At 39.1% G+C, this 25,615-nt stretch overlaps 2 protein-coding genes across 2 annotated transcripts; both read right to left on the bottom strand.

Annotated features, from left to right (window-relative positions):
* Positions 1 to 561: 561 nt before the first annotated feature.
* On the bottom strand, positions 562 to 10,275 carry LOC146718198 (uncharacterized). The gene is made up of 7 exons (XM_085464722.1): positions 10,272 to 10,275; positions 10,074 to 10,220; positions 9,725 to 9,884; positions 1,716 to 1,866; positions 1,411 to 1,533; positions 1,116 to 1,241; positions 562 to 699 (listed from the first exon to the last, which is right to left on the bottom strand). The coding sequence occupies exons 1-7, from the start codon at positions 10,273 to 10,275 to the stop codon at positions 613 to 615; spliced, it is 798 nt and encodes a 265-aa protein (XP_085320848.1). The 3' UTR covers positions 562 to 612.
* A 2,608-nt stretch (positions 10,276 to 12,883) lies between these two features.
* On the bottom strand, positions 12,884 to 22,425 carry LOC146718197 (adhesion G protein-coupled receptor G2-like). Its single transcript, XM_085433744.1, has 14 exons — positions 22,322 to 22,425; positions 22,103 to 22,224; positions 19,573 to 19,636; positions 19,185 to 19,326; positions 18,673 to 18,786; positions 17,894 to 18,019; positions 17,094 to 17,139; positions 16,840 to 16,934; positions 16,630 to 16,745; positions 16,062 to 16,330; positions 15,897 to 15,981; positions 15,545 to 15,674; positions 14,274 to 14,430; positions 12,884 to 13,650 (listed from the first exon to the last, which is right to left on the bottom strand). Exons 1-14 carry the CDS (start codon positions 22,327 to 22,329, stop codon positions 13,556 to 13,558), a joined length of 1,569 nt encoding a protein of 522 aa, XP_085289870.1. The 5' UTR covers positions 22,330 to 22,425; the 3' UTR covers positions 12,884 to 13,555.
* Between the last annotated feature and the right edge of the window lie 3,190 nt (positions 22,426 to 25,615).

Genomic DNA, 25,615 nt, shown 5'->3' with positions numbered 1-25,615 from the left:
GGGAATATACACACTGAGGAGATCAATAAAGTAGCTAGGTGCGATATCATTTACGGCTTTAGAGGTGAGCAGTAGGATTTTGAAATCAATGCGGTATTTAATTGGAAGCCAGTGGAAGCCAGAGAGAATTGGGGTGATAAACTCAAGCCTACCAGTACCAGTTAGAAGGCGAGCCGCGGCATTTTGGGCGAGTTTCAATCTATGAAGCAGGGCAGAACGGTGTGTTTGTAGTAGAAATGAGTGTAGTAGAAATGAGTGTACAAAGAGGTTAGAGTACTGAATAGAAACACCCCCCTCCCCAGGAAGAACATGCAGAAATAAAACAGGAAGCTCTCAACAAAAGATTAGATTAGAGGTTACAACGACTGCATCAAAATACAGTTATGCTTGTCTCTGCAGCAATGTTGCACTGTGTCTATTACACTACATGTCCTAATTCACGTACAAAGATCCATTTACTTACACCAAACTACAGGAGTTTTAAAACACCATGTTTATAAAGCCAATATAGCGTAAATAAATCAAGCCAGTAGTTAAAGATTCCCCAAATTGTCAGTTAACAAATAATTAGGTAAAAAAATATTAATGTGTCCAATCTCATTACTTTGGTGTTCATCTTGAAGTAACCAATAAAACTGATATATACTTACCATTTTCATCAAATTCATCAAAATAGTGACAGACTAACTGTGAGTCATTCTGTAAAATTAGAAAAATGTTAATAATGCAAAGTCAATTAAGCTTCTTAAACAGAATAAAACTAGTAAAAGAAAAGTTCTATAAAACTTATGATGATGATGAAATCAAGTCACATCTTTTTTCCCCTTTTTATGAGCCAGAACATTTAGTGTTGCACAATTTAGTGGTTCAGTGTATGATTAGGCAACAGACACCGAGATTATCAGACACAGTGATCTCAGTTGCTCCCTTAATCACAAGGAGGAACTGCATGTTTGATCTGACAGACTGTTATGCTAGATGCCTTTACTGCCACAGCATCAAAGGGACTTTTGACATGTTGGACAAATATGTAAACCATTACACCGTGGAACCATAATCCGATTACAAATTTTCAATAACTAAAAGAATAAACATTTCCGTACAAACAGACTTACATCCAGTTGACCTTTGTCTGTTTTAACTCTAAAGGTCATCTTGATTGGAGAAGCCAGATTTCTGAGGCGCTCTTCCCCCAGCACCTCTATCCTGAGAACCACTGATAAAATCTTTTCCTGATCAAACTAACAAAGGAATGTACAGTAAGAGAGGAAATAAAGACCATTATTATATGGTATAAATACAAATGTTTTATGTACATAATTTGTTTTAAATGGGGATAATGCTCATGACTGAGAATATAAAAAAGTTCATCAAAACATATTGAAATAGTATAAAAGATTTAGGATATACTTGGAAATGGTCGTGATACATGAAGCTGACCAAGCCAATAATCCTCTTCTCCTCTGGGATGGTCTTTAGAGCATCGACAGGCAGCCAAATCTTAGGGATGAATGAATGGTTCTGAGGGTGCAGCTAACAGTGGATGGGGAAAAAAAGTCCATTTATATCCTTCTGCAGAACAATTTAAGGGTAGTTTTAATCAAGCATACAGTATAAGTAACTAGATCAAAGACAATACTTTTAAACAACCACTGTCATGCTATCTGAGTCCATATTATTCCCTTGTGTTTTTCATCAACATCTGGCTTGTGTACCTGGGGAGCTTCTATTTCCACTATGGAATTCACTGGGGCCTTGCTGATGTTGATCACATTCAGAGACAAGTACTGCTGGTTGTAGGTACTGGACAATGCAGCCTCAGTCTGGGTGTTATTTATGAGGGTATGGATGGCCTTTCTTTCTTCACTGCAGAAATAAAATCCACATGTTTGCAAATGAAAGAACATCTTCTGCAATCAGATTTATACATTTGCATTAAATGAACTAGCATTTGGCAACCACAAATGCTAGTGTGACGTGAAGGCACGAAAATTTGTGCCAAGGTGACCTGACTGTCATTAAGATGTCTCAGTCTGACCCAAATTGATGGATCAACCATCCTGTGAGCAATTTTGGTCACAGGGCTAAAGATTAACAGTACTAAAGGGAAAAAATAGAACAAAGGTGTTAGGTATTTTAGTACCATGGTAGCATTTACTGGATATTGTTTTATAGTGACATTATGCAGGAAAACTCTGTCATTCAATAAGGCCCCTTTGTTTTAGTTATTTTTCTCTCTGACCCAAGAATTGATGTGTAAGACTCACAGGCTGGTACCCCAAGGTCGAAAACACCACAGAGATGAGACCACTTCCTTACTCCCATCCTCCCTTTTTCTTTATCTCCTGGAAAAGGCTCGTTAAAGGCTAGGTGGTTTGTTTCAGAATTCACTAATGAAAGAACTCTGTATTTTATGTCTAGGAGTGTATTTTGCTGGGATGATCATAAATTATAGCTGAACTGATAAACTACACACAGGATACTTCTTTGCTCACAAGGCAGGAAGACGTTTCCTTATTTGGTCTGTACCGGTTTGAACTGGGAAAGCTGACACACGAACCTTTTTTTCCTCTATATAAGCTGTTATGTACTAAATAAACCTTTGAGTCGATTGGGAAGGCAACCTAAAGCAGTCTCTGTTTTCTTGTTCTCCCAAGCTGCTCCCGAGCTCGTACTAACACGCTGAATGGCATACCTGAGTGTTACTTTAAATAATTAGGAATCTTAGAAGGAAAGGACAAAACTCTGCTTATCGCTCACGCCACGGAGGAAACCCGGGAAGGCAATTTCCTTCAATTTTGGTGTCAGAAGTGGGATGGCTGACAGAAGGTAAATATGCGTCTTTCATATTTATATAGAGACCATATTATACCTCTCTCAGTGATCGATCCATAAAAAAAACGGGATATGCTGACGAAGTTTCACTTAGTGATCCAGAGAGATACACTGACTGACTTCCTCAGTCCCCGAATAAAGTAAATTAACCCTTGTGTGGTGTTGGTGGACACAGGAAGTTGCCTGTTGTCTTGAATATTTTAATTTTGTTTAAGTTGCTCACTCAGAAAGAGTGACACAGGAAGTTGCCTGTTGTCTTAAATACTTCTCGTTAAGTGAGAAGTTGCTCACCAAAGAGTGACACAGGGAGAAGTTGAACGGGTCTCACAGACCCGATTACCATACAAGGGTTAAAAGCAGTAAATTAAAAGCAGAAAGACACAGGAAGTTGCCTGTTGTTTTACGAGAAGTTGCTCGTTAAGCGAGAAGTTGCTCGCTAAGTGAGAGTTGCTCACACAAACAAAAAATTGCTAGCAATAAATTTAAAGTGACCTCAGCTGTGCCGCAGCGAAAATACTAACATAAATCCTCCTAGCGTGTAAACCCCTCTGGAAATCACTGAACATGGGTCAGAATAATTCAAAGACCACAGACAGGTCCGATAAAAAATCTAAAGTACCTGTAAAACCAAAAAATTAATAAAATACAAAATAAAGTCTCAAATAACGGCTCAGTATAACTCCCATTTCCGGTTACGTGTAACCTACGTCCGCGAATCGGTGAAGACGTCCATGATCACGTATCCAGAACATGCGGGAGTGCTTATGTGACTGACTTTGTTTACAACTTAAGAAGTTCAATGCATTCTAATTTATTTCCGGAGCCTTATCCCGAACGATTATCGCCAGAAAACAGGTCAGTAGAAATGTTGAATATCATTTGTGATAAGAAAAGTAGTCTGCTTAAAAAGTCCTGTAGAAAATATATGATAGAATGCCGCGACGTGATGCATCAAATGTTACCGCTATGGACAAAAGGAGGGTAAATAATGACAAAGTCGCCGATTTCTTTAAGAATCTAAAGAAATTCCTGCTAACAATGTCCAGAGACAAAATTGACTTAAATGCAGTAACTATGTGTAAACAGAAGCCTGATGAATCCATCCTAGTATTCATAAAACGCTTTATGCACTGTTGGACAAGCTAGAGGTGCAAATTTAGCTCAGTTTTCCAGCAGCCGCAGACACCCAGAGCAAAAATGAATTTGTGTATTTAATTTAACATAAAGGGTGAAACGTTTGCTGACACTGATAACAGCTTATGTTTTCTCTGCCCTATGTACCGACATGATGGAGAAGGAACATCCTCTGTGTCAGCTGGACCCTCAGCAGAGAATGAACTCAACATCCTTTTTGTCCGGTACTGTATGTCACACACTGTGCCAAAAAAAAAACGTGTACAGACGCCACTACCAGGTAATCCCATGACTGGGAGCCACACTTTTGTTTCTCTCACACTGTTCAACAACATGATAACTGCTCACACAAGTGAAGGTCAAACAGTGATTTTGTCACATAACTCAGACATAGGTTATGATATAACTACACCATGTCGTCACATAGATCTAACCTACCCTATCGACTGTACTATTTCTGCACTTATGTTGCCAGCTGAATACCAGAATATGACATTGTGGTCAAGAAGTGAGAATGATATAGGATTTATTGACTGTACACTTTATCACGTACACCTATTAAAACACAACAAGCCAGTATATGTCAAGCAACATCCCATTTCTGCCGAAAAAGCCGCAGCCCTAGATGTCATGATAGGAGATTTATTGACTACAGGAGCAATAAAGCCCACACTCCTGTCAATCCTGTGCCAAAGCCTAACAAACCTGGCGTATGGCGTTTCATACAAGACTTAAGGCAAATTAATGCAGTCAACATTCCTCTGCCACCTCTCGTTTCAGATGTTCACAGCATATTGACATGCATTGCATACACACTTTACCGTGGTGGATTTCAGTACCTGTGCATGAAGACACACAGCCGTTATTTGCATTCACACATAGAAATAAGCAGTACACTTGGACTCGTTTGCCCCAAGGCATGATAGACAGCTCTGCTGCTTTCTCAATGGTGCTTCACTCCTCCAGGGCTGCACCCTGATCCACATGTGGATGACCTCCTCCTCTGTGCTGAAAGTGAAAAACTATGTCAAACTGCTACACACATGCTTCTCCAGCACCTCCAAAAGACTGGCCACAAAGCATCTGCAAAGAAAATGCAGTACTGTCAGACTTCTGTTCAATATTTGGGATTCACACTGTCTCACGGAAAACGTTCCATGACTGCAGACAGGGTCAAAGCTGTGACCTCTGTCCCTCGTCCCACTACACAGAAGGAAATGTTGTCCTTCCTAGGCATGGTGAACTATTGCAGACAGTGGATACCAGACTGTTCTTTTCATGACCACATTCTGCGTGACTGTTGTAAAAAAGACAAGCCTCCTCGAATACTGTGATCCACAGAAATGACTGTCTCTTTCAATGCATTAAAGGGAGTGCTGACCTCCGCCGGCCTGCCTGAGAGCAGTAGCAGCTTGCTCTATCATGATAAGGGACTGCGAGAAGCTCACACTCTCACATGACACTATTCTACACACCAATCACCAGGTCACGACCATTCTAGCAAACATAACTACACAACATATGCAAATCTCACTATAAAAGCGAGCAGCACACCTGATTCGCCAGCACATTTATTGATCCTATGCTGTGTTCTTCTGACCGACAGGATGGCTCAGACAGGCTTGACGATCATGACTGCATGACACGTATACAGGAATCCACAGCACCACGTCCAGATTTAGAGCAAACACCTATCTCAGACTCAGCCACGGTTTATGTGGACGGGTCCTGTTCAAGGCCGAATGACAACTCATTTCTTTGTGGCTATTCAGTGGTGACATTGCCTGACATCATACTAGAGGCTCACTCATTACCATTTCACTCAGCACAAAAAGCAGAGCTCATGGCTTTAATACGCGCCTGTGAGCTACATTTGGATAAGCATGTGACGATTTACACAGACAGCCGCTATGCATTTGGCGTTGTGCATGACTTTGGCACATTGTGGAGACAAAGAGGATTTAGATCTACTGATGGAAAATAAATTGCTAAATTCTGATTTTGTTCAAAGACTTTTGCAGGCTATACAGCTGCCATCGGCCGTTGCAGTTGTAAAAACGAAAGGACACAGTACAGCTGACACAGACGAAGCAACAGGTAATGCCTTAGCAGACGTGACAGCCAAGGCTGCAGCTGCATCACAGCTCCCACCTCCGCAGGAAGTATTATCTGTGCCCCTACAGCTGCCACTTGTTACACTCCCAGACTATTTAGAAATAAATGTTGATTTAAAATTCATACAAGAGCAAGCCTCTGCATGTGATTGCACCTATTGGGAGAATAATGACTGTACCTTAGATGACAGAGATGGCTTATACAACATCTTAAGGGTTTGATTGCCCTCTCATATTCCCTGATGCCAGTCCTTGCCCGACATTTTCACTGTGTGAGTCATGTCGGACAAAGAGGGGTAATAGGGGCAATAAAATTAAGATTTGTAATTGAGAAAACATCACATGCAGTAAAAGCATATTAGCAACCTGTCTAACATGTGCGCGAACTAATGTAGGTAGCTCAAAAGCAAAACATCAGCATTTACCACAACCAGATTTTCCATTTCATACATTACAAATTGATTTCACACATATGCCAGCACAAGGAAGCATCAAGTACTTACTGGTAATAGTGGATCAATTTAGTAAATGAGTAGAAGCTTATCCAACCTCAAAAGAAACTGTAGAAGTAGTCTGTCAAAAGTTGAGCAATGAAATAATACCCAGATTCGGAATACCTCACCAGATTAACAGTGATAGAGGATCTTCATTCACATTAGAAGTAATTCAAAAGTGTGCTAAAACTTTAATGACCTGGGTCAAATTACTTACTCAAGTCCTGTGTGAGATTAGAATGACTCAATCTACAGTAACCAAATTATCTCCATTTGAAATAAGACTATTTCCAACACCATGGTCAGCTTCCAGAGGGGCACCGCTAGTAGAAGGTGATGTATATTGCATTGTCCACTGATGTTCACAACCTGGTAGAAAAACTGAATAATAACTATCAGAAAGTTTGTCTCTCTCAGCTTTTCCCCTCCACAGTTCCACCAGTGGAGACAAGGAGACGCATGTTGGAGAAGCCACTAAAACCAAGGACTCTCTGGGAGGCCGCGCGTGTTCCAGCCCCAGACTGTACTGGCAGTGACGAAGAACCAGCATCCTCACAGACGGACAACCTCAGTGGATTCATGCCAGCAGGGTTAAGACCAGCCCAATCGGACCATCTCAGGCGTCGGATCAAGCAGACGACATCTCCGGCGAGCCAGCGCCCGGATCCAGAGCAAATAAACACACACGGGTAGATGACATCTCAGGCGAGCCAGCGCCCGGATCCAATGTACACACACACAATCACTGATTAACACACAACGCCTGAAAGAACAACAACAAGGTACTCAAACATCCAGCAGGAACAGAAAGCCAAAAGTACCACATGATGTCTAACCTGATAAAGCCAGACTCATTTCATCCTGATAATGGAGAAAATGAAATGCCCATTGTCATCATACGACGCTTATTCAATGTCTCTCGAACCTGGGACCAGGCCAGGAGACGAGTGAAGAACTGTCTTTCTTATATATTTAGGTTATTTATCATATCTATCGCATTAACCTTAGGATTTCTCTTTGCTATTTTGTATTGTAAACTGCAACCATGTTCACATTTCTGCAGGTCATATTTTGCTGACTATACCTCATGCTCCATTTTGCAAGACACCTACTTAATGCACTCCTCACGTTCCCTAAAATCAGTAAATAGCAACATAGACGCCACTAATAAACCATTTTATGCACCCTCTAGAACAGGAGCTAACGCCTGGTATGAAAATGCCAGAACAGCCGCTCGTGATTTAGGAAACAGTAACTGTTATGTCTGTTCAAAGGCTAATCCAGAACAGGTAATAGTAGGATACCCCATATCCGGTTTCCCCCTCACTGAGGGACTAGAGAAAATCAGCGGAAATAATGCTCTCTTTAAAGACGCTTTACAGTTGACTCTGAGCCCTCTCGACTGCCTACTTAGACACACACACACACCAACTAACCCTGAGACTCCATTAGGCGAATTATTGAAGTTATCTAATGACACCGCAGGGACCTGCGCCCCAATGAAACGCCCCAAGAATAGGTTAAAACCCTCACTGCCCTTAGGACAGATCCCTCTCCATTTTAATACTAGTATGATATGCCTGCGCAGACTAAAGTTAACTGGCCCAGACACACACATAGATTATACAAAGGATAACTATACATTCTTCTCTGACTCCCCAGGTGCACGCTGTAATGAGACATGGCTAGCTGTCTCTGTGGCTGAAGTTGTATCATATCTGGAGGAACACACACACAGTTCAAGTTCGAGCGCAGAATCGATCATTGTTCCCCCAGAGGGTGTCTTAAATGATACTGACTGGGGGGAGTTAGTTAAATCACACATGGTCACGCGCCTGACCAGACCAATCCCACATGCTTATTGGTTGTGCAATAATACCCTTAGATTAGCTTTACCTGTTAATTGGACCGGTACCTGTGGTCTAGTAACCGTTGATGTATGCTGTACTTTCATTCCCAATAACACCGCCCCTAACGGTTCATTCACACAAGCTATGAATAAACTTGAAGCATTGCAGATAGAACTAATTGCCAATACAAGTCACGGTCAGTGGCTACATAAGTGGCTACAGGACACGTTTGGAAGATGGAAGGAACTAATTGTAGCCTTTGTAACCGTTGCAGCATGTTTTTGATGATTATTGTCTGTTGTGTGGTACCCTGTGTACGTTCAATGATAACCCGTATAGCTACTAGTACAGCTACTTCAATGTATTTGCAATTGGCACAAATTGACCCAGATTATGTGTCAGATGTTACCAATGATGTTCCTGATGTGTATATTGAACATTAGGTTGTGAACTATTACATTTTATGATTTGCTTTTTATATTATGTTATTACATTTGTGATTTTTCCTTTCTATTTGAGTTATTATTTTTAAAAATAATAAAAGAGGGGAACTGTTAGGTATTTTAGTACCATGGTAGCATTTACTGGATATTGTTTTATAGTGACATTATGCAGGAAAACTCTGTCATTCAATAAGGCCCCTTTGTTTTAGTTATTTTTCTCTCTGACCCAAGAATTGATGTGTAAGACTCACAGGCTGGTACCCCAAGGTCGAAAACACCACAGAGATGAGACCACTTCCTTACTCCCATCCTCCCTTTTTCTTTATCTCCTGGAAAAGGCTCGTTAAAGGCTAGGTGGTTTGTTTCAGAATTCACTAATGAAAGAACTCTGTATTTTATGTCTAGGAGTGTATTTTGCTGGGATGATCATAAATTATAGCTGAACTGATAAACTACACACAGGATACTTCTTTGCTCACAAGGCAGGAAGACGTTTCCTTATTTGGTCTGTACCAGTTTGAACTGGGAAAGCTGACACACGAACCTTTTTTTCCTCTATATAAGCTGTTATGTACTAAATAAACCTTTGAGTCGATTGGGAAGGCAACCTAAAGCAGTCTCTGTTTTCTTGTTCTCCCAAGCTGCTCCCGAGCTCGTACTAACACGCTGAATGGCATACCTGAGTGTTACTTTAAATAATTAGGAATCTTAGAAGGAAAGGACAAAACTCTGCTTATCGCTCACGCCACGGAGGAAACCCGGGAAGGCAATTTCCTTCAAAAGGAAAAAAAGACAAATACATGTGCCTACTCAACAGCATGTGCAGGAGTGCCTGCTGCAGGACTCCTACTTACTTTATAAAGGTCCACTTGAGTTTTTGATTATTATTGAAGAGGTTCAAACACGAGTTTCTTATGTTGAAGAGTGTTATCAAGTTTTTCTGTTTATAATCCAGTGAATCAATCAGTCGCAAGATGGAACTGTTCAGGCATGGGTACAGGTAGCAAGTGTGATCTGGAAAAGAGACACGAAAGAGATTAAGAAAAAGAGAGGACAAGTGGGAATGGCTGTGAATCAGCAGTTCGGCAGAACAATTTCTATCCTAATCAGACTAGATTTCAGCACACTTACATTTTCCCAGTTGATAAATTGTTCCATTTTCAGGTGTTGTTTCAGGCTTAACATCCAAGCAGTAAGACGTACCATTGAACCATGCCTTTTCTCCAGGGATGCATAGAAAGACGCAGGAAGTCTGACAGTGCATCTGACAGTCCACCGTACTTTGATGTTCAGTGATGTTTGCATTAGTTCCATTAATTTCAGTGGTGTAAGTAGAAATGGTGAGGCACACTGTGCACAGACACAGAAGACAAAAAAAAGATGTAACTCACATAAACTTACACATATTCAGTCAGGGTTAAGTTAAGAGCAACTATTCCAGAGAGACCAAGTAGTACACATATAGTGCTGTGAAAAAGTTTAAGCCCCCTCCCTGATTTCACAGTTTTTTTCATTTTTCAAGATTCAAAGTGTTTATTGTCACGTGTCCAAAGGGGGGGAAAGGGCATTTCTCTGTGCAATGAATTTTTTTCTTTGCTGTCCACCCTCAGATGCCGGTTAATATAGACAACAGAAATAGAACAGATAAAATACAAATAGTACAAAAGTACAGAAAAGGAGACAAAATATTGAAGTGTGAAACAGAGATGTGTGCAAAAGAGCTATAGCTTAATATGCAGCCTGATGTGCAAAACATTATTATTACTGGTCAAAAATAGGTCAGCTGTTCAAGAGTCTGATGGCAATGGGGAAGAAAGAGTTGTTGAGTATAGATGTTCTGGATATCAGACTTCTGAACCTCCATGCCAATGGCAGAAGTGTGAACAGCCCGTGTTGGGGGTGTGGGGGGTCTTTGGGGATGGAGGCAGCTCTCCTCTGGGCTCTGCGATGGTAAGTGCTCTGCAGTGACAGCAGTGATCTTCCAAGCAGTTGTTATCACTCTCTGCAGGTGTTTGCGGTCCATGGCAGTAGTGCTGCTGTACCATGCAGTGATGCAGCTTGTCAGTGTGCTCTCCACAATGCAGCTGCAGAACCTGCTGAGGATCTTGGCCGACATACCAAATTTTCCAGGTCCAGGTGAGGTCCTCAAAGATGTAGACGCTCAGGTACCTAAAGCTGCTCACCCTCTCCACTTCAAGGCCCCGGATAAACAACAGCTGGTGAGGCCAACAGAGGCTGGTGAGCGGCTGGTCACACCTAATGTGACCATATGTGAGAGGAGGCACATAGATTGATTGGTAAATAAGAGTATCGCTTTTATGCTCAGTTCTCCTTTTACCACAACAGATTGATACAGCATCCACATCATTGCAGCTGCAGCCCCAATCTGTCTCTCAATCTCCCGCTCCAATTTACTCATCAGTTCTGCAAAGAAAAAGGGCCAAAATTCCTCCACAGAGATGTGAAAAAACTGTTGCCAGTTAGAACAAATTTCCAGGCAAGTTATAGCAAAAACTGTAAATAGAGCTTGATTGCAGTTCTTGCTCCCTCTAAATCTCCTAGAACTTTAATGTTTTACATAGGAACAAGTAGTACAGCATCACAGCAACAGTCGCCACAAGGTGCTATATATTGTAAGATTATAAAATAATAGAATTTTTCTGAATCGTGTGTTACAAATTATCTTTGTGGTTGGTATAACAGCTTCATGTAAACATGAGGTCTTATACACGACAAGGCAGAAAAAATGGAAGAAAATATAAAATATGAGGTAAATTAAAAAAAATATTCCACAGAAATAAGTGGTGAGAACCAGAATTTTAAATCCAATTTGTATTTGTGTTATTTTTTGAAGACTGCACAAAAATGTTAGATAAATAAATAGATACATAAATAAATAATAAATAAATATAAATTCCTATGAGTGAGCAAACAAAACAGACATTCATACCTTGGTCAGCCAGTGATTCGTGCAGCAGTAGCAAAAGAAGTACGGTCAACATTATTTATCCTGTGAATATGTGGAATAAATTTAAAAGAAAATATAAAACAAAATGAATGTGTTTCAGAGAGTTTCAATCAGCTTTATTTAAAATCCATGTCAATAAACATTCATATATGAGGAAGGTAGTAGGAAGTAAGCTCGAATATGCATATTGGAAAGCATGTACTGATAACAATAATGCACTTGTCTGACTGTCTTCAAGTCCTTTAAAAAACATACAAATGTTTACCTACCCTCAAGTTCTCTCTCATTTTAAGTATCCATTGACCATTTTGAGCATTTTCTGACCCTTTGCAAGTAATTTCTGAAGGTTGATGCCAATCACTGGGGAAATAATTGCTAAAGCCTCAGTCATACAGGTGTAGCCAAATGTCAATGATCTATTTTTTTCCCTCAAGACCAGCTATAGTGATGCTGTGAAAAGTGCAACACAAACTAGAAATTGGGACCATTTGCCTTCATAGTAAAAGTTGCAGCTTTTGAAAGCTTTTAGCTACTGTCCAAGGGTCAGTCTTCTCCATTCCTGGTTTGCATTGCAGTCTTTCAAGATTTAGTAATGCTTGACTAGTAGTTAGCAAGTGTTTGCCGAAATACATTACAAAACTAATAAAGATGTTAAGCATTTTTTCTAGCTAAAATTCACTTTTGAATGTATGTCTTTTTTTCATTTGATACAAAGCACACAAAGAAATAAATAATGAGAAAATAAAGAAAGACTTACCTTAACATTCAGTCAACATCTCTGAGGTGAGCACGATGGACCAGACAGTCACCAGTAATCTGCCTGAGTGACTATGTGTTTAATGTTTAAGAGGCGCTTCTGTGTGGTCTTTGGGAGGTATTTGTTTTAGGCAAATGTTCTTTATGGGGGCAATAATATGACTGCAGTTCTAAAAACTATTTTCAGTGGAGTTTGGAGTCTGACATCAGTCTTTTCTAAACTAGGTCTGTTAATAGAAATATTATGAAATATAACAAACAAGCAAAGCAAAAAAAATATCATTTTTTTTATTATTCACACTGACACTGTAGCTTTTATAAGTTAGCAATGCATTGAGCATGTTCAGATGTACAAACTGGCACAGAAAAGTTCAAAACATAAAATAACTAACACAATTTCTAATAATCTCAAAGCTGGATTATAAGGAAACATGCCGTAAATTCACAATGGTGTAATCAACATAACTATATCAAAATGTCTCAAAGCACTAAACCAGTGGAGGGTGAACTGCATTTAAAAGCAAGATCTGCTCTGTGTGCAATCGAAAAAAAAGAGGACAGGTGACTTCAAGGGAAAAATATCAATAATCGATGATTGTCCTCTTGACAATCCAGTCGGACATGGAATCTAGTCATTCTAGATTCTCTTCAGTATGGCAACTTTTACTCTCAAAAGCTTAAATAGGATGTTGTCATCCTATTTAAGCTTTATTTTGGAATGATAACCCCTTTTCCACAAAGATTTATATAAACAAGAAAATTTCAAATAAAGCAGCAGAACTGTCAAAATCTTCATACTATTACATTTATTTTCATCATTTAGAATCAGCTCCTGCCAGTTATGGTAAATTGCCGGGCATATAAAATCCAGAAGTAAAACAAAATCGTTACTGTCAGATTTCAGCATTATGTTGCACATTTCACCAGCACACCTTTTGGTATTTTTCCAGTTGTCTTTAATCTAGTTGCTTTTACTACGTGTTTCAATGCTCGTCTGTTTAGCAGAGTTTTGGGACTTTCTCACTGACATCACAAACCACAGGAAGATGAAGAAACCTGTGTGGCACAAAGAAGAGTGTGTTAGGCAAAGGATCAGAGTGAGTCCAGGAAGTGTGAGGAGTGTGCAATTAATTCAAATAAACTGATAAGTCAACTGTGTTAGGTTACTGTTCATTTATACACACGAAAAGTCAAAATCTACTGCATACAATAATGTATTTCGAAGTAATGTCTATGAAATGGATAGCATGTGCACTTTAACAAGTGGCCTTGTTGGAAAATTTTGTTCAGTTTCAAACAAACAAGCTTTATTCATCACATACACAACCATACACAGAACAACATGCAATAATAACACTGATAATAATACTACTACTAATAATACATTTTACTTGGAAGCGCCTTTCAAGACACCCAAGGACACTTTACAATAAAATAGAACACAGCCTGGGAGCATAGCAGCTAAAAGCTCTGCTTCCCATGGTGGTGAGACGGGAAGAATTAAATGTTTTTGTGTCCGAGTTGCAGACAGGCTGCAGATGTAGCTGCGCCATTCCAGGGCTTGGTTTTCAATATGGGTGGTCTAGCCAGGACCCTTACTGGATACTGGGTGGGAATCAATAAGCTAATCCTCATTATTCCCTTTGACAGAAACACACATAGCAGTAGACTGTACAGACCTTGCAATGAGTTCAGGATGCAGAAGAGGTAGAGGCTAGGAGTGGTCAGCTGTCCAAATGAGAAGAAAGCCAGGCCCCAGGTAAGGCCAAGCAGTGCGCAGACTCCCAACAAGCGACAAATACTTTTGATGACTTTGGTATGGATAATCTGCCCAAGCTGATTTACCAGAATGAAACATGACACAGCAGGTTAAAAAAAACACAGATGACCACAAAATGTTTTCAAAATTGCTTGTGTTCTCCAGATGCACTTGTTCATTTATAGAGTTTGATTTTAATAGAAATGTTTTAAGCTTTAAAAACACATTTTAAAATATTACCAGTAAATAACTTTCTTCAGAATATTTAAAATTAGACAACCATTCCAATAACTTGGTTCACAATGGCAGGAATAGGTCAGAATTGTTCCCGGTCCGCGTTGGACCCAGGGCTGTCATTTTAGCACCAATTTTGTTCATAATTTCTATGGACAGGCATAGCCAAGTGCTGGAAGGCTTTCACATGGGTGATCTCAGAATTTCATCTGTGCTTTTCACAGATAATATGGTTCTGTTGGCTTTATCGGGTGGTGGCCTCTAGCTTGCACTGGAGTGGTTCATAACCAAGTGTGAAGCAGTAGGAATGAGAATCAGTAGCTCCAAGTCTGAGGCCATGCCCCTCAACCTGGAGTGCCCACCCTGGGTTACAGATGAGATAATTAGTGAAGTAAAGAAGTTATATTATATTTCGAGTTCTTGTTTTCAATTGAGAATTGTGGGACAGTCGACAGATGGATTAGTGCTGCAGCAGTAGTGATGCGGGCGCTGTACCGGCTCGTCATTGTAAAAAGAGAGCTGAGCGTAAAAGAAAAGCACTCAGTTTACTGGTCGAACTACATCCTTTCCCTCGCCTACGGTCATGAGCTCTGGGTAGTGACTGAAAGAGATCACAGATTCAAATGGCAGAAATGAGCTTTCTAAGTTTTTTCTCAGGGTGGCTGGTCTCTCCCTTAGACATAGGGTGAGGAGCTTAGCCATTTGGGAGGGGCTCAGTGTAAAGCTGCTACTCCTCCACATGGAAAGGAGCCAGTTATGGTGATAGGGGAATCTGACAGGATGCCTCCTGGGTGTTCCAGGCATGTCCCACCTGGAGGAGGTCCTGGGCAGATCCATTTTAAATTGAAAAATGAGGAATAATGTTGGCAAGACCAGTTGGTCTGGGGTTTCCAAGGGACAGGCTGACATGGAGGATTTAGAAATGAAGTAATTTAAAGATTTTTTTGACAAATTTACCTTTTTTTTTTGTCCAACAGAGAAAACACGTTTGACTGTCACTGCAAACATTAACATGTTAAAGAGAAACACAAAGGGGAACAGTCCCGTTGTAGTCACCATTTTCACCATTTGATTGTTTATAAAGCATCTAAAGAGAATGAACAGAAACAGATGATAATTTAATGTCTCACACTGAAAAGCCAGAAAAGCATTCTGTAACAGAAATGTAGGACATGCAGTGTATTTTAAACAAATTAGACACATTTTCCTCCCTGACATGCAAATACATAGAAATTTTGATGCACATGCAAATCACCTTATAAATGTGAAGTAAGGTTAGATTTTACATGCATGCAAATTTGTTTCTTACACTGCAGTTTCAGGGGAGATAGAGATGTAGCCATAAAACTCTCTGTCTATGATCACCACCAATGACACAATGACTGCAGGAACACCTGAAACACACAAACTGATCAGTCAGACAAAGGTTTGCAGACTGGTGAAGACAACTTCCTGTTTAAAGTGCTCCACTTACCCCATCCCACCACACAGACTTTGAGCAGGTATCTGCTGACATAGGTGTCAAAAACTTTTACAAAGAGAAGGTAGAGGTGGAATCCCTCCAAGGCCATCCAGCTGAAAGCAGCCAGCAGGGAGTAGTGAAGGGCAAGAGCCATGTAAAAACAAAGCCATGTGGTGGACTCTGCTGCCACCATGTGACTGGGCAGGAAGTGCAGATTGAGGAGAATCAGAGCAATTACAAGGTTAATGTGGACCTTCATAGAGATATCTTCTCTGAGTTTTCTGTCAGAGAGGGGAGAAGGTATCTGTGGTAAGTGATAACTTTTGTGTAAAGTTAATGGTCATATCATGTTTGTAGGGAAATTAAGTGGAAGAATAAAAAAAATACTTGATGAGAGAAATGAAATAAAAAAGAAAAGAGAAGGAATGTAAGAGAGGATGACTGCATTCCCTTTTAAATTAATGAAAAGAAGAAGACCAGCAAAAAGGTAAAAGGAAAGGGGAGCAGAAACTAAAGATACTGATACTGATTCCACATATTGAAGATGTGAAAGGGGGGATGATGAAGGTGGGAATAATACCTATTTGTGATGAAGAGCAATACAGCAATGACCAGGGCACAAAGTGAAAGACTACAGCCAGTTATAGTAATGTATGATAAAATCTTCTGGTCTTTAAGTGAGATGGAAGTACATACCTGAGGAGAATACATACACATTGTTACAGTTAGAGATGTAGCATGGATAAATGGTTTTAAAGCCCCTTTTTATCATGAAAAAGGTAAATTCTACCATGATCACAGCAAAGTATGTGAAGTGGTCACAGGAACAGGTAACATTACCCTGACCACGTGTCCACAGGGTAAGGCAGCCCTCCTTACTGAAATCTGGTAAGTCAAACAAACAGGACCATTATGCATGAGTTGCTGTGATAGCTGAATGACATCACCACAAATTCCTGATGCTGAGTGAAACCACAATTGAGAAATACAAACACAAACAATGTATTATAGATTACTATTGAATAGTGACGCTTGGTTACTTACTCTTTGCTGTGAAATTTAAAAACTGGCAGGATGGCTCTTGGGTTTCCTATGGCACAAAAAATATTGTGTGTTTATATATGCGTGTCTGTTCATGCGTTCATTTAGGCATGGTCAAGAAAAGTACTTAAAGTAAGAAAGTGAACAGTAGCTCTTTGGAGAATATGTTTCTACCACCTGTGTTTATGGAAACCCAACTGAACCTTGTGCTATGATAATGTAATAATAAAACAATATTAGTAGATGGGAATAAAAACTTCATTCAGTCTCTATTTAATGCAGTTCTAATGAAAAACCAGGGTCCACTTGTAAGGTGTCCTTACTGAAGTCGTTGGTGAGTGCATATCTTTTTTCTAACATTTATATCCCCCCAAAAATTGCTTCTGTTCATCTGAATGTAACATTTTCAGTGGTACAAACGTTTCATCATTCATCAAAGTGACTTCTTCAGCCCAGATTGAAGAAGGTTTCCCGAACGTTACGAAGAGAACATTCTCATAAGGAAAAAACCAGCACCGCTGACCAAAAACGGGCTGTGAGGTTTGTTTCTTGATCACTAATATGCAAATTGCGATGACCATTGATCAGTATCCACTGATCAGTGGCCATGAGCACCATTCATACAGCTTTGGGGAATAGCTGCAATCACAGCATTGTGAGATGGCGATCATTTTACATCTTATGCAATACAGCATACATACATGTGTTTTAACAACTAATAAACCTGATATGTTGTTTTAACAATGATATAAAGGTATAGAAAGTAAGACTGGAGTAAAATATTGAATTACATCAGGAGTTACATTTATTGTTGTGGTGAAATTCATGGTGATGTTGAAGCGCTCTTGTAGTCCTGATATTTTCTTGCCCTGCACACTTAGGCCAACCAGTCGTTGATCATAAACTTCATGGAAGGTTCCAACCATGCTCTGCAATACAACACAAGTTCATCAAGTTGGCTTGTAGAAAGTTTTTCTTTACTTGCTTTGCTGTCTACCATTTCTCCCCTCTTTTCTCTATCAGTCTGTCTGTGTTTGTGGACATATTCTGTTTTTTGTGCAACATTAATTGTAAATAAACTCATTGTACTAAACCTGCAAGTCGTGTCTATGTAGTTTGATAAGTTGTCTTTTAGTAGATTTATTAGCTTGCTAAAGTTAAATAAAAAAATTGCAACAAAAGTGCTGATCCAATATTCAGAATTTTTTAATAAATTGACTTTTATTCATTCAATTTGATGTGGTTTGTTCTCATGTGGTTAAAAGAAAGTAAAGGTGCTATATGGTGGAGTTTTTTCCCCCCTAATCAGTGTATTTGGATGTATAGGAGAACTGCAAACATGAGCTATAAACTAAACCACATTAAAAGATAATTCCAGTTTTAAAACTAATCATGTTCAAAAACCAAGTAAGGCAATACCAAAAACGCTAATGTAAGTTAATATTAACATTATATTTTTGCTAAAAAATCTTACTGGCCAAACCAAAGTAAGTGGGAGTTTAAATTTACATAGTAAGTATACATGGGTAGGACTATTTGCTCATGTCTTTTTTATAATACATAACAAAGTATAGTCTCTCACGCTGGCTGTTTCAGCAAACTTAAGGATGGAAAAGATAATCTTGTTCCCCCCTCCTCCAACTTCTCTTGGTAGTCGAACGTGTACTCTCCTGTTGGCGACTGGCGTCAATCCTGCCTATATTATTGAAAGATAGAGAAGCATTGCATGTGAATACTTCAGCTGAGAGTGATGAGATCGATTTTTAGGTTGTGTTTACATGACAAACAGTGACCTGACAGTCATGCTAGAGGAAAAGGTGGATTATCCGAACATTTATTAAATTATTATTATTTTATAATTATTATTTATTAAAAATTATTAAATTCATTCTAACAAAATTTCATGGCAATGTATCTGTGATACGATGATGTGAAGATTTTTGCTAAAAATTATTCTGCACAACAAAGGCATTAGAGCTGCACAAGAACAATGTTAATTGGGCTTAATACAAAATCATGGATCAACATATTATGTATTATGTCAAAATCATTATATTTTATTATGTGTATTATGTATTCTTTTTTCTTTCATACCTCACTGTCACTGGCGAAAATTTCAAGGTTGTCAGAGGTACGATTGGGTTTGAACAGGAGAACAACTAAATCAGGGAAATGCATTGATATGGCCCCTTCCACTTTTGTTTGCTCAAGAATATTTTCTAGGATTTCCAATGTTCTTGTAGGGAGAGGGGGAGATAAAGAAGAAAATATTAACATGAATCCTTTGTATTTGCATCTTTTGAGTATTTACGCATCACAGAATACGTATCTTGAACGTGATTTTAATCTTAATTCTCAGCGAATTCTTTACGTTTGGCTCTGATATACATGCTTGATCAAAGACTAAGAAATCAGTCATAAACAAACAGAAACAGAAATATTCAGACAAGCATAAATATGACCAAAAAATGTAAACATTTACTTAATGGGGTCTTCTTTGGTGCCATTTTGCACAGGGTTCCACACATTCTGAAAACAGCAGCTAGCTGTTAAAGGAATAAAGAAAACATATCATACTAAGCTTAAAAGGTCAATTAAAGGTACCACATATTCAATGGTATTAAAGATTCAGTTCACAAAATAAATTGTTTATTCTACCATCATTTTATGCCACAGATTATATAAAAAAGTGATTTGCAAAAAATATCAGAGAGAAGATATTGAAAGCTTTTAATTTACGAAAAAAATTTAGGATCATACACAATTTTCTACATGTGTCATCGCTACATGTTCTAGATTTTCAAAAGGTTCAAATCACCACTTAGTGAACAATCAGTTCTTCAGAAAAATGACATCATGATTCTATGATTCCCACGATCCCTTGGGCCTCTGTATGAGTTTAGTAGTAGGGTCTAACGTTTTTTGTCTTTGGATTTCTCTGATCAATTAAACATTTAAAATTATAATATGTAACTTTATTACTTTATTTTCTTACCCATTAATACCTGTCACGGCCAGGGGAATCAGCGTCCAGCTGATCAGAGGTTTTTTCTATCTTTCTTTCCAAACGTCCACTCTCTCTCTCTCACCTCTTCTCTATCGCCGGGGCGGAACTCTTTGTAGGTTCACGCCCTCGGCCCACGCTCTCGGTGAGAGGAAACACCTGAGCCTAATCAGGGTGGCATGCATTTAAGCCAGGAGGTGACTGCTGTTCTTCACTGGATTGTTGTCTGCCACGCGTTAATGAAAGTGAAGTCTACAGCTAAGCTAAGTCAAGTGTTTGAAAGTGAACTGTGTAACTCAGGGGTCCCCAATCCCAGTCCACGAGGGCCGGTGTCCCTGCAGGTTTTAGATGAGTCCTTGATCCATCACAGCTGATTTAAATGGATAAATTACCTTCTCAACATGTCTTGAAGTTCTCCAGAGGCCTGGTAATGAACTAATCATGTGATTCAGGTGTGCCTACTCAGGGTGAGATCTAAAACCTGGACCCCTGGACACCACGTGACTAACCCCTTGGATTTCCCTTGAGCCCCGTCCCTGACTTAATTGTATATAGCACTGCCTTGCACTGCCTGTAAAGACACAAGGTGGATTCTGTAAATAAATTATTCTGTACAGCTGATTTTGGAGTCCCGCACTTGAGTCCTCCCTGTTGAACAATAACACAATAACGATCCAGCCAGCACGGACTCAGCGGACTCAACACCCCCCGCAGCCCGTCCTCACCCCGGAAGCAATCTTGGAACGCCACGAACAAATGCTGAAGCACATTAACATTAAAATCTCCCCGAACCTTCCTGAAATACCTTTGTGGCAGCCTGAGTATTTGAAACGTTAAAAACGGTTTTCAGAATTATTGGTGAAGCTGTTTTAATGTGGTTGTGCCCCCACACATCACCTTGCTTTTGTTGTTGTGACAATAATTTGACATCATAGTGCAGCACTAAGGTTGATACTTCTTTAAACTAACATGTGTGGAGTGTAATTGCTGTTTATAAGGTATAAATGTGACCAAATAACAAAGATAATGCACATTAGTTGTGATGAGTAACGTGGGTGTGCTAACTAAATGACGTTATTCCTACGTTTGACTTTTTAACCGTGTTGTTCCATATGAAATATATTCACAGAAATTCACTGGATTCAGTAAATGTTATTATAAATGTTTTGGTAGAGACCAGGCTACATATCTTATGTTATGAACTTTTTATTTTATTGTCTATTAGTTATCCTGCTTACCAAAAACTGATTACCAAAGGTTCATTACAAGTAATGCCTTACAAAAGTAATGCAGGGCAGTAATAGAAGCCGGCAGTGACACAGAACTGCTATGTTTTAGAGTGATACACCCCAATGTGCACCTGGACGAACATCACCTTCCATCAGTATGTAACACCTTCAGTTGAGCCATAAGGCTGCGGTGAGAGTACTGACAGGGACTAGAAAGAAAGACCATATTTCTCCCATATATCCTTCTGTTTATTGGCTCCTTGTTTAATACAATCCCTCTCCTCACATACAAGGAATAACTAAGCAACACATTAAGTTAAAGATCTCACTTTACTCTTAAACAGTTTGGTTACCTCTGCTTTCTAAAGTTTATTAGATTAAAGACAGAAAAACACATCAAATCCCCAAACTACTGAATAACAACTTGAAGAACCCAAAAAAGACCTCAAAATGTTGATCTGAAACCAAAATCCTAAGACCTCGATCTGATTGAGAATCCACATGCACTGGAGCAAGAACTATAAACAGCTGCACCGCAGATGCCTCTACTACATCCCAGTATCATACACCACAGAACACCCACAGGAATATTGTCATTGTCAAACTGTGGCAATACAGCTTTATGGAAATCCTGATGGTGTGTCTCTATTTGCCATACATCGTTACTGGATTCAAGGTATTTATAGCAACCTGTATTATGATAAAAAGGTATGGCAATTTTTATAACATCTTAATATAACTGTCAAGAAAATGTTAAAGAAAAACATGTACGCACTTACTCATGTTTTCACCACACTTTTTAGCACAGGCTGCACAGGTGCCAATTTCTGAAACACAATTCTGAGAGAGCATGTCCAGAGAAACAAAAAGCACCAACCACCAGACTGCTGACCACTTCATCCTGTGAAGTTTAGAACAAAAACCAGCACTATTATTTCTCATCTTTAACAACAAAAAAAAAGAACTACATAATAAAATGATTAAGATCACAATCCTACCTCTGCATGTTGCTGAGAAAGAAAACAATCTGAAAAGAGATGAGTTGATGTAACTGCAGGAAAAAAGCAAATAAATATTCTTCCTGGCTTGGAATAGGATCATGGAATGAGAAAACCGCATGTAAATAACATTCTGACACAGAAAGAGGAAGCATAACCTGATAGAAAGCTAAATGTACTCCCACTCCTCTTTTGCCACTAACTCCATATCACATACAGACTAATATGATTAAAATATTAAACGAAATTTGAATCTATTCAGTTAGTTATGCAGAAACTGTATAGATTTTATATGGCTGTACGTCCTGCTGGAATTCCCAACACAAGAGTGGATGCAGGATAAATGACTTGGTTTGGAGATATTTACATATATTTAGATATTTAGGTGGCGACTGTGGCTCAGGGGGTCGGGAAGCACATCTGTAACTGGAAGGTTGCCGGTTCGATCCCCGGGCTCTCTGTCCTGGTCGTTGTGTCCTTTACCCTACTGGTGTTGGCCAGAGGGGCCGATGGCACGATATGGCAGCCTCGCTTCTGTCAGTCTGCCCCAGGGCAGGTGTGACTACAACTGTAGCTGCCTCCACCAGTGTGTGAATGTGAGAGTGAATGAATAGTGGCATTGTAAAGCACTTTGGGTGCCTTGAAAAACGCTATATAAATCCAATCCATTATTATTACATGTTTCAGCAACTTGTCCTTACAGGTATACCGAATGTAAGGAGTTTATTCTCCATGCAGTTTACCATACCAGTACGCTACTACATTTGTGTGAATGTGTGTGTGAATGGGTGGATGACTGGATGTGTAAAGCGCTTTGGGGTCCTTAGGGACCCCAATAATGGTTGTTACGTTGTAACACCCATTATTTCTGAGTGTGATTTCAGGTTTTGTTGAGATACAATAAATGCCATTGAGTCAAAGCATATTGGCAAGACAAAAAGATGAAACAAAAAATAGTGAAGAGGAACTTACAAATCTTGGATCCAAGTCTGTAGCCTGTGTAGTTGCAGTATTTGTTAAGGAGGCCATTGCAGTGGGACTTTAGCGGTGGTAAACAATTTACTTGATTTTATGAAATGCCATCGAAAAAATTATATCAACTATTATTGAGATTTTTGTGAGAGGGTCAAGAATATATTACATATAGTGAATAACTGCATTTCTGCTGTTACCGTTTGCTTTGAATCTACATTGAATAAAGTAGATTATGTGTAAACCTTCCCTTTCAGCATTTAGCCACAAATGGTATAAAAATACATATAGAATGTGAGTCGTGTCCATTACATAAAGGCCTTGTCTGAACTGACACACTTTTAGCAGTGAAAGTATATTCACAAGTTAAAAAGTGTGAAGCAATTAGGACCTTTTACAACAGAGGAGGAAGCTACAGTTAACTACACTTCAATGAGGAGAAATTATTTGAAAGAACTTGAATTACTGAGATACAGGGTTTGATTAATAGATTTTATGGTGTACAGACTCTCAACCATCATGGCAGAATAGGAAAGGAATAAAATAATACAGAGTAAATAAAATATATTTATTTATTAACATTGCAGTGGTTTGGGCATATGATTAGGATGCCTCCTGGACACCTCTTAGCCAAGTGTTTTGGGCATGTCCTTCGGGGACAGATCCAGGACTCACTGGAAAGATTATATCTCTTGGCTGGTTTGAGAATGACTCAGCAGCAGAAAATGGCCTGTATTTGTATAGTGCTTTTCTAGTCCCTAAGGACCCCAAAGTGCTTTACACAGCCTGTTATCCACCCATCCACACACTGGTGATGGCAAGCTACATTGTAGCCACAGCCACCCTGGGGCTCACTGACAGAGGCGAGGCTGCCAGACACTGGCGCCACCGGGCCCTCTGACCACCATCAGTAGGCAACTTGTCTTGCCCAAGGACACAACGACCGAGACTGTTGGAGCCAGGGCTCGAACCGGCAACCTTCCGATTACAAGGCGAACTCCCAACTCTTGAACCACGATCGCCCCAAAAAAAGCGTGGTTGGATTACAATACCTTTATTGTGTTTAAAGGAAATAAGAACACTCACTGTTTTTAGTTAACTGCATTTTATCAACATTAAAATCATGTTAATTTTGTGGTTATGCCTTCCAGGTGTACCTATCTTCCTTCTAGTACTAATCCCTACATTTGGTAAATTTACATATTTTTTCCACTGGAAAGAAGGAAATGCCACCCACCCCTGCACCATCTGTTTACGGAAACCCGTTCTTGTTCTGTTTTTGGAAACCTGTTCTTGTCTTGTTTTATTTGTATGAAAGTGATGCAGCAGCATAAGAACTTGCTATCTTGCTTTAACCCTTCTTCCTTGCAATGTTGCAGTGGTGGCAAAGGTACAGAAATTCTGTACTTAAGTGCAAGTAAAGATACTAGTGTTAAAAAATACTCTAGTAAAAGTTGAAGTACTAATTTAACTTCTTTACTCAGGAAAAGGTAAAAATGTACAGGCTCTGAAATGTACTCAAGGTAAGAAAGTAAAAAGTACCTCCTTGGAGGACATTTCTACCAGCTAAAATGATAAAATAAAGCTGTTTTGATGATTTTTTATATACAAATTGCAAATTATGTGCTCAATAAAAGCTGACACTCCACACTCTAAAAAGTAATTCAGAGGCTTAATCACTATAAATATATATATATATACTATAAATATATATACAGTACATCCAACTTATATAATCACTATATATAAGTTGGGTGAGCTTGATAAAATCTATGAATATCCTTTTAGTAATTATTTGAGTTTGATAATTTGAAATAAACGTCTGAAATGTTAGCGTATGTGTTTGTGTAAAATTAAGGTATTTATTTACATTTATCTCAGACAAAAAATTCAGTATGTGGTTCACAGAATACCTTCTTTGCATGTACTTAATATTTTTGTTTAAAACTGAATCAAAATATTTGTGAAATAGGTATCTATACTCATCACTATATTGTACTAAAATCATTAATTATTCAAATCAATATTATTTATTGTCAGCAACTATAACTGAAAAGTGTAAGTAAAACACGATAACGTAGAGTAATTGAGTACCTTGTCACCTTGTTGTTGAATTGTGCTATACAAATAAACTTGCCTTGCCTTGCCTTGCCTTACCATGAGCCTTTTTCATTGTTTTGTTCATTTAGTTCTTTGAATACTCTGAGCCTTTGTGTTTGCTCTCCTGGTTTGCCATTTATCCTTCACGTATGTAAGGCTTTGAGCTAAAAAGGGAAAAGGCTCTTGTCTTTTTAGTGCTTGTTTATTTTGAGGTAAAAACAC

The sequence above is a fragment of the Copadichromis virginalis genome, linkage group LG1 (genome assembly GCF_057382275.1).
Source record: "Copadichromis virginalis isolate Kocher_CV1m ecotype Utaka linkage group LG1, C_Virginalis_male_GT1.1, whole genome shotgun sequence".
NCBI lineage: Eukaryota > Metazoa > Chordata > Actinopteri > Cichliformes > Cichlidae > Copadichromis > Copadichromis virginalis.
This window is presented reverse-complemented; position numbering and strand designations above follow the sequence as displayed.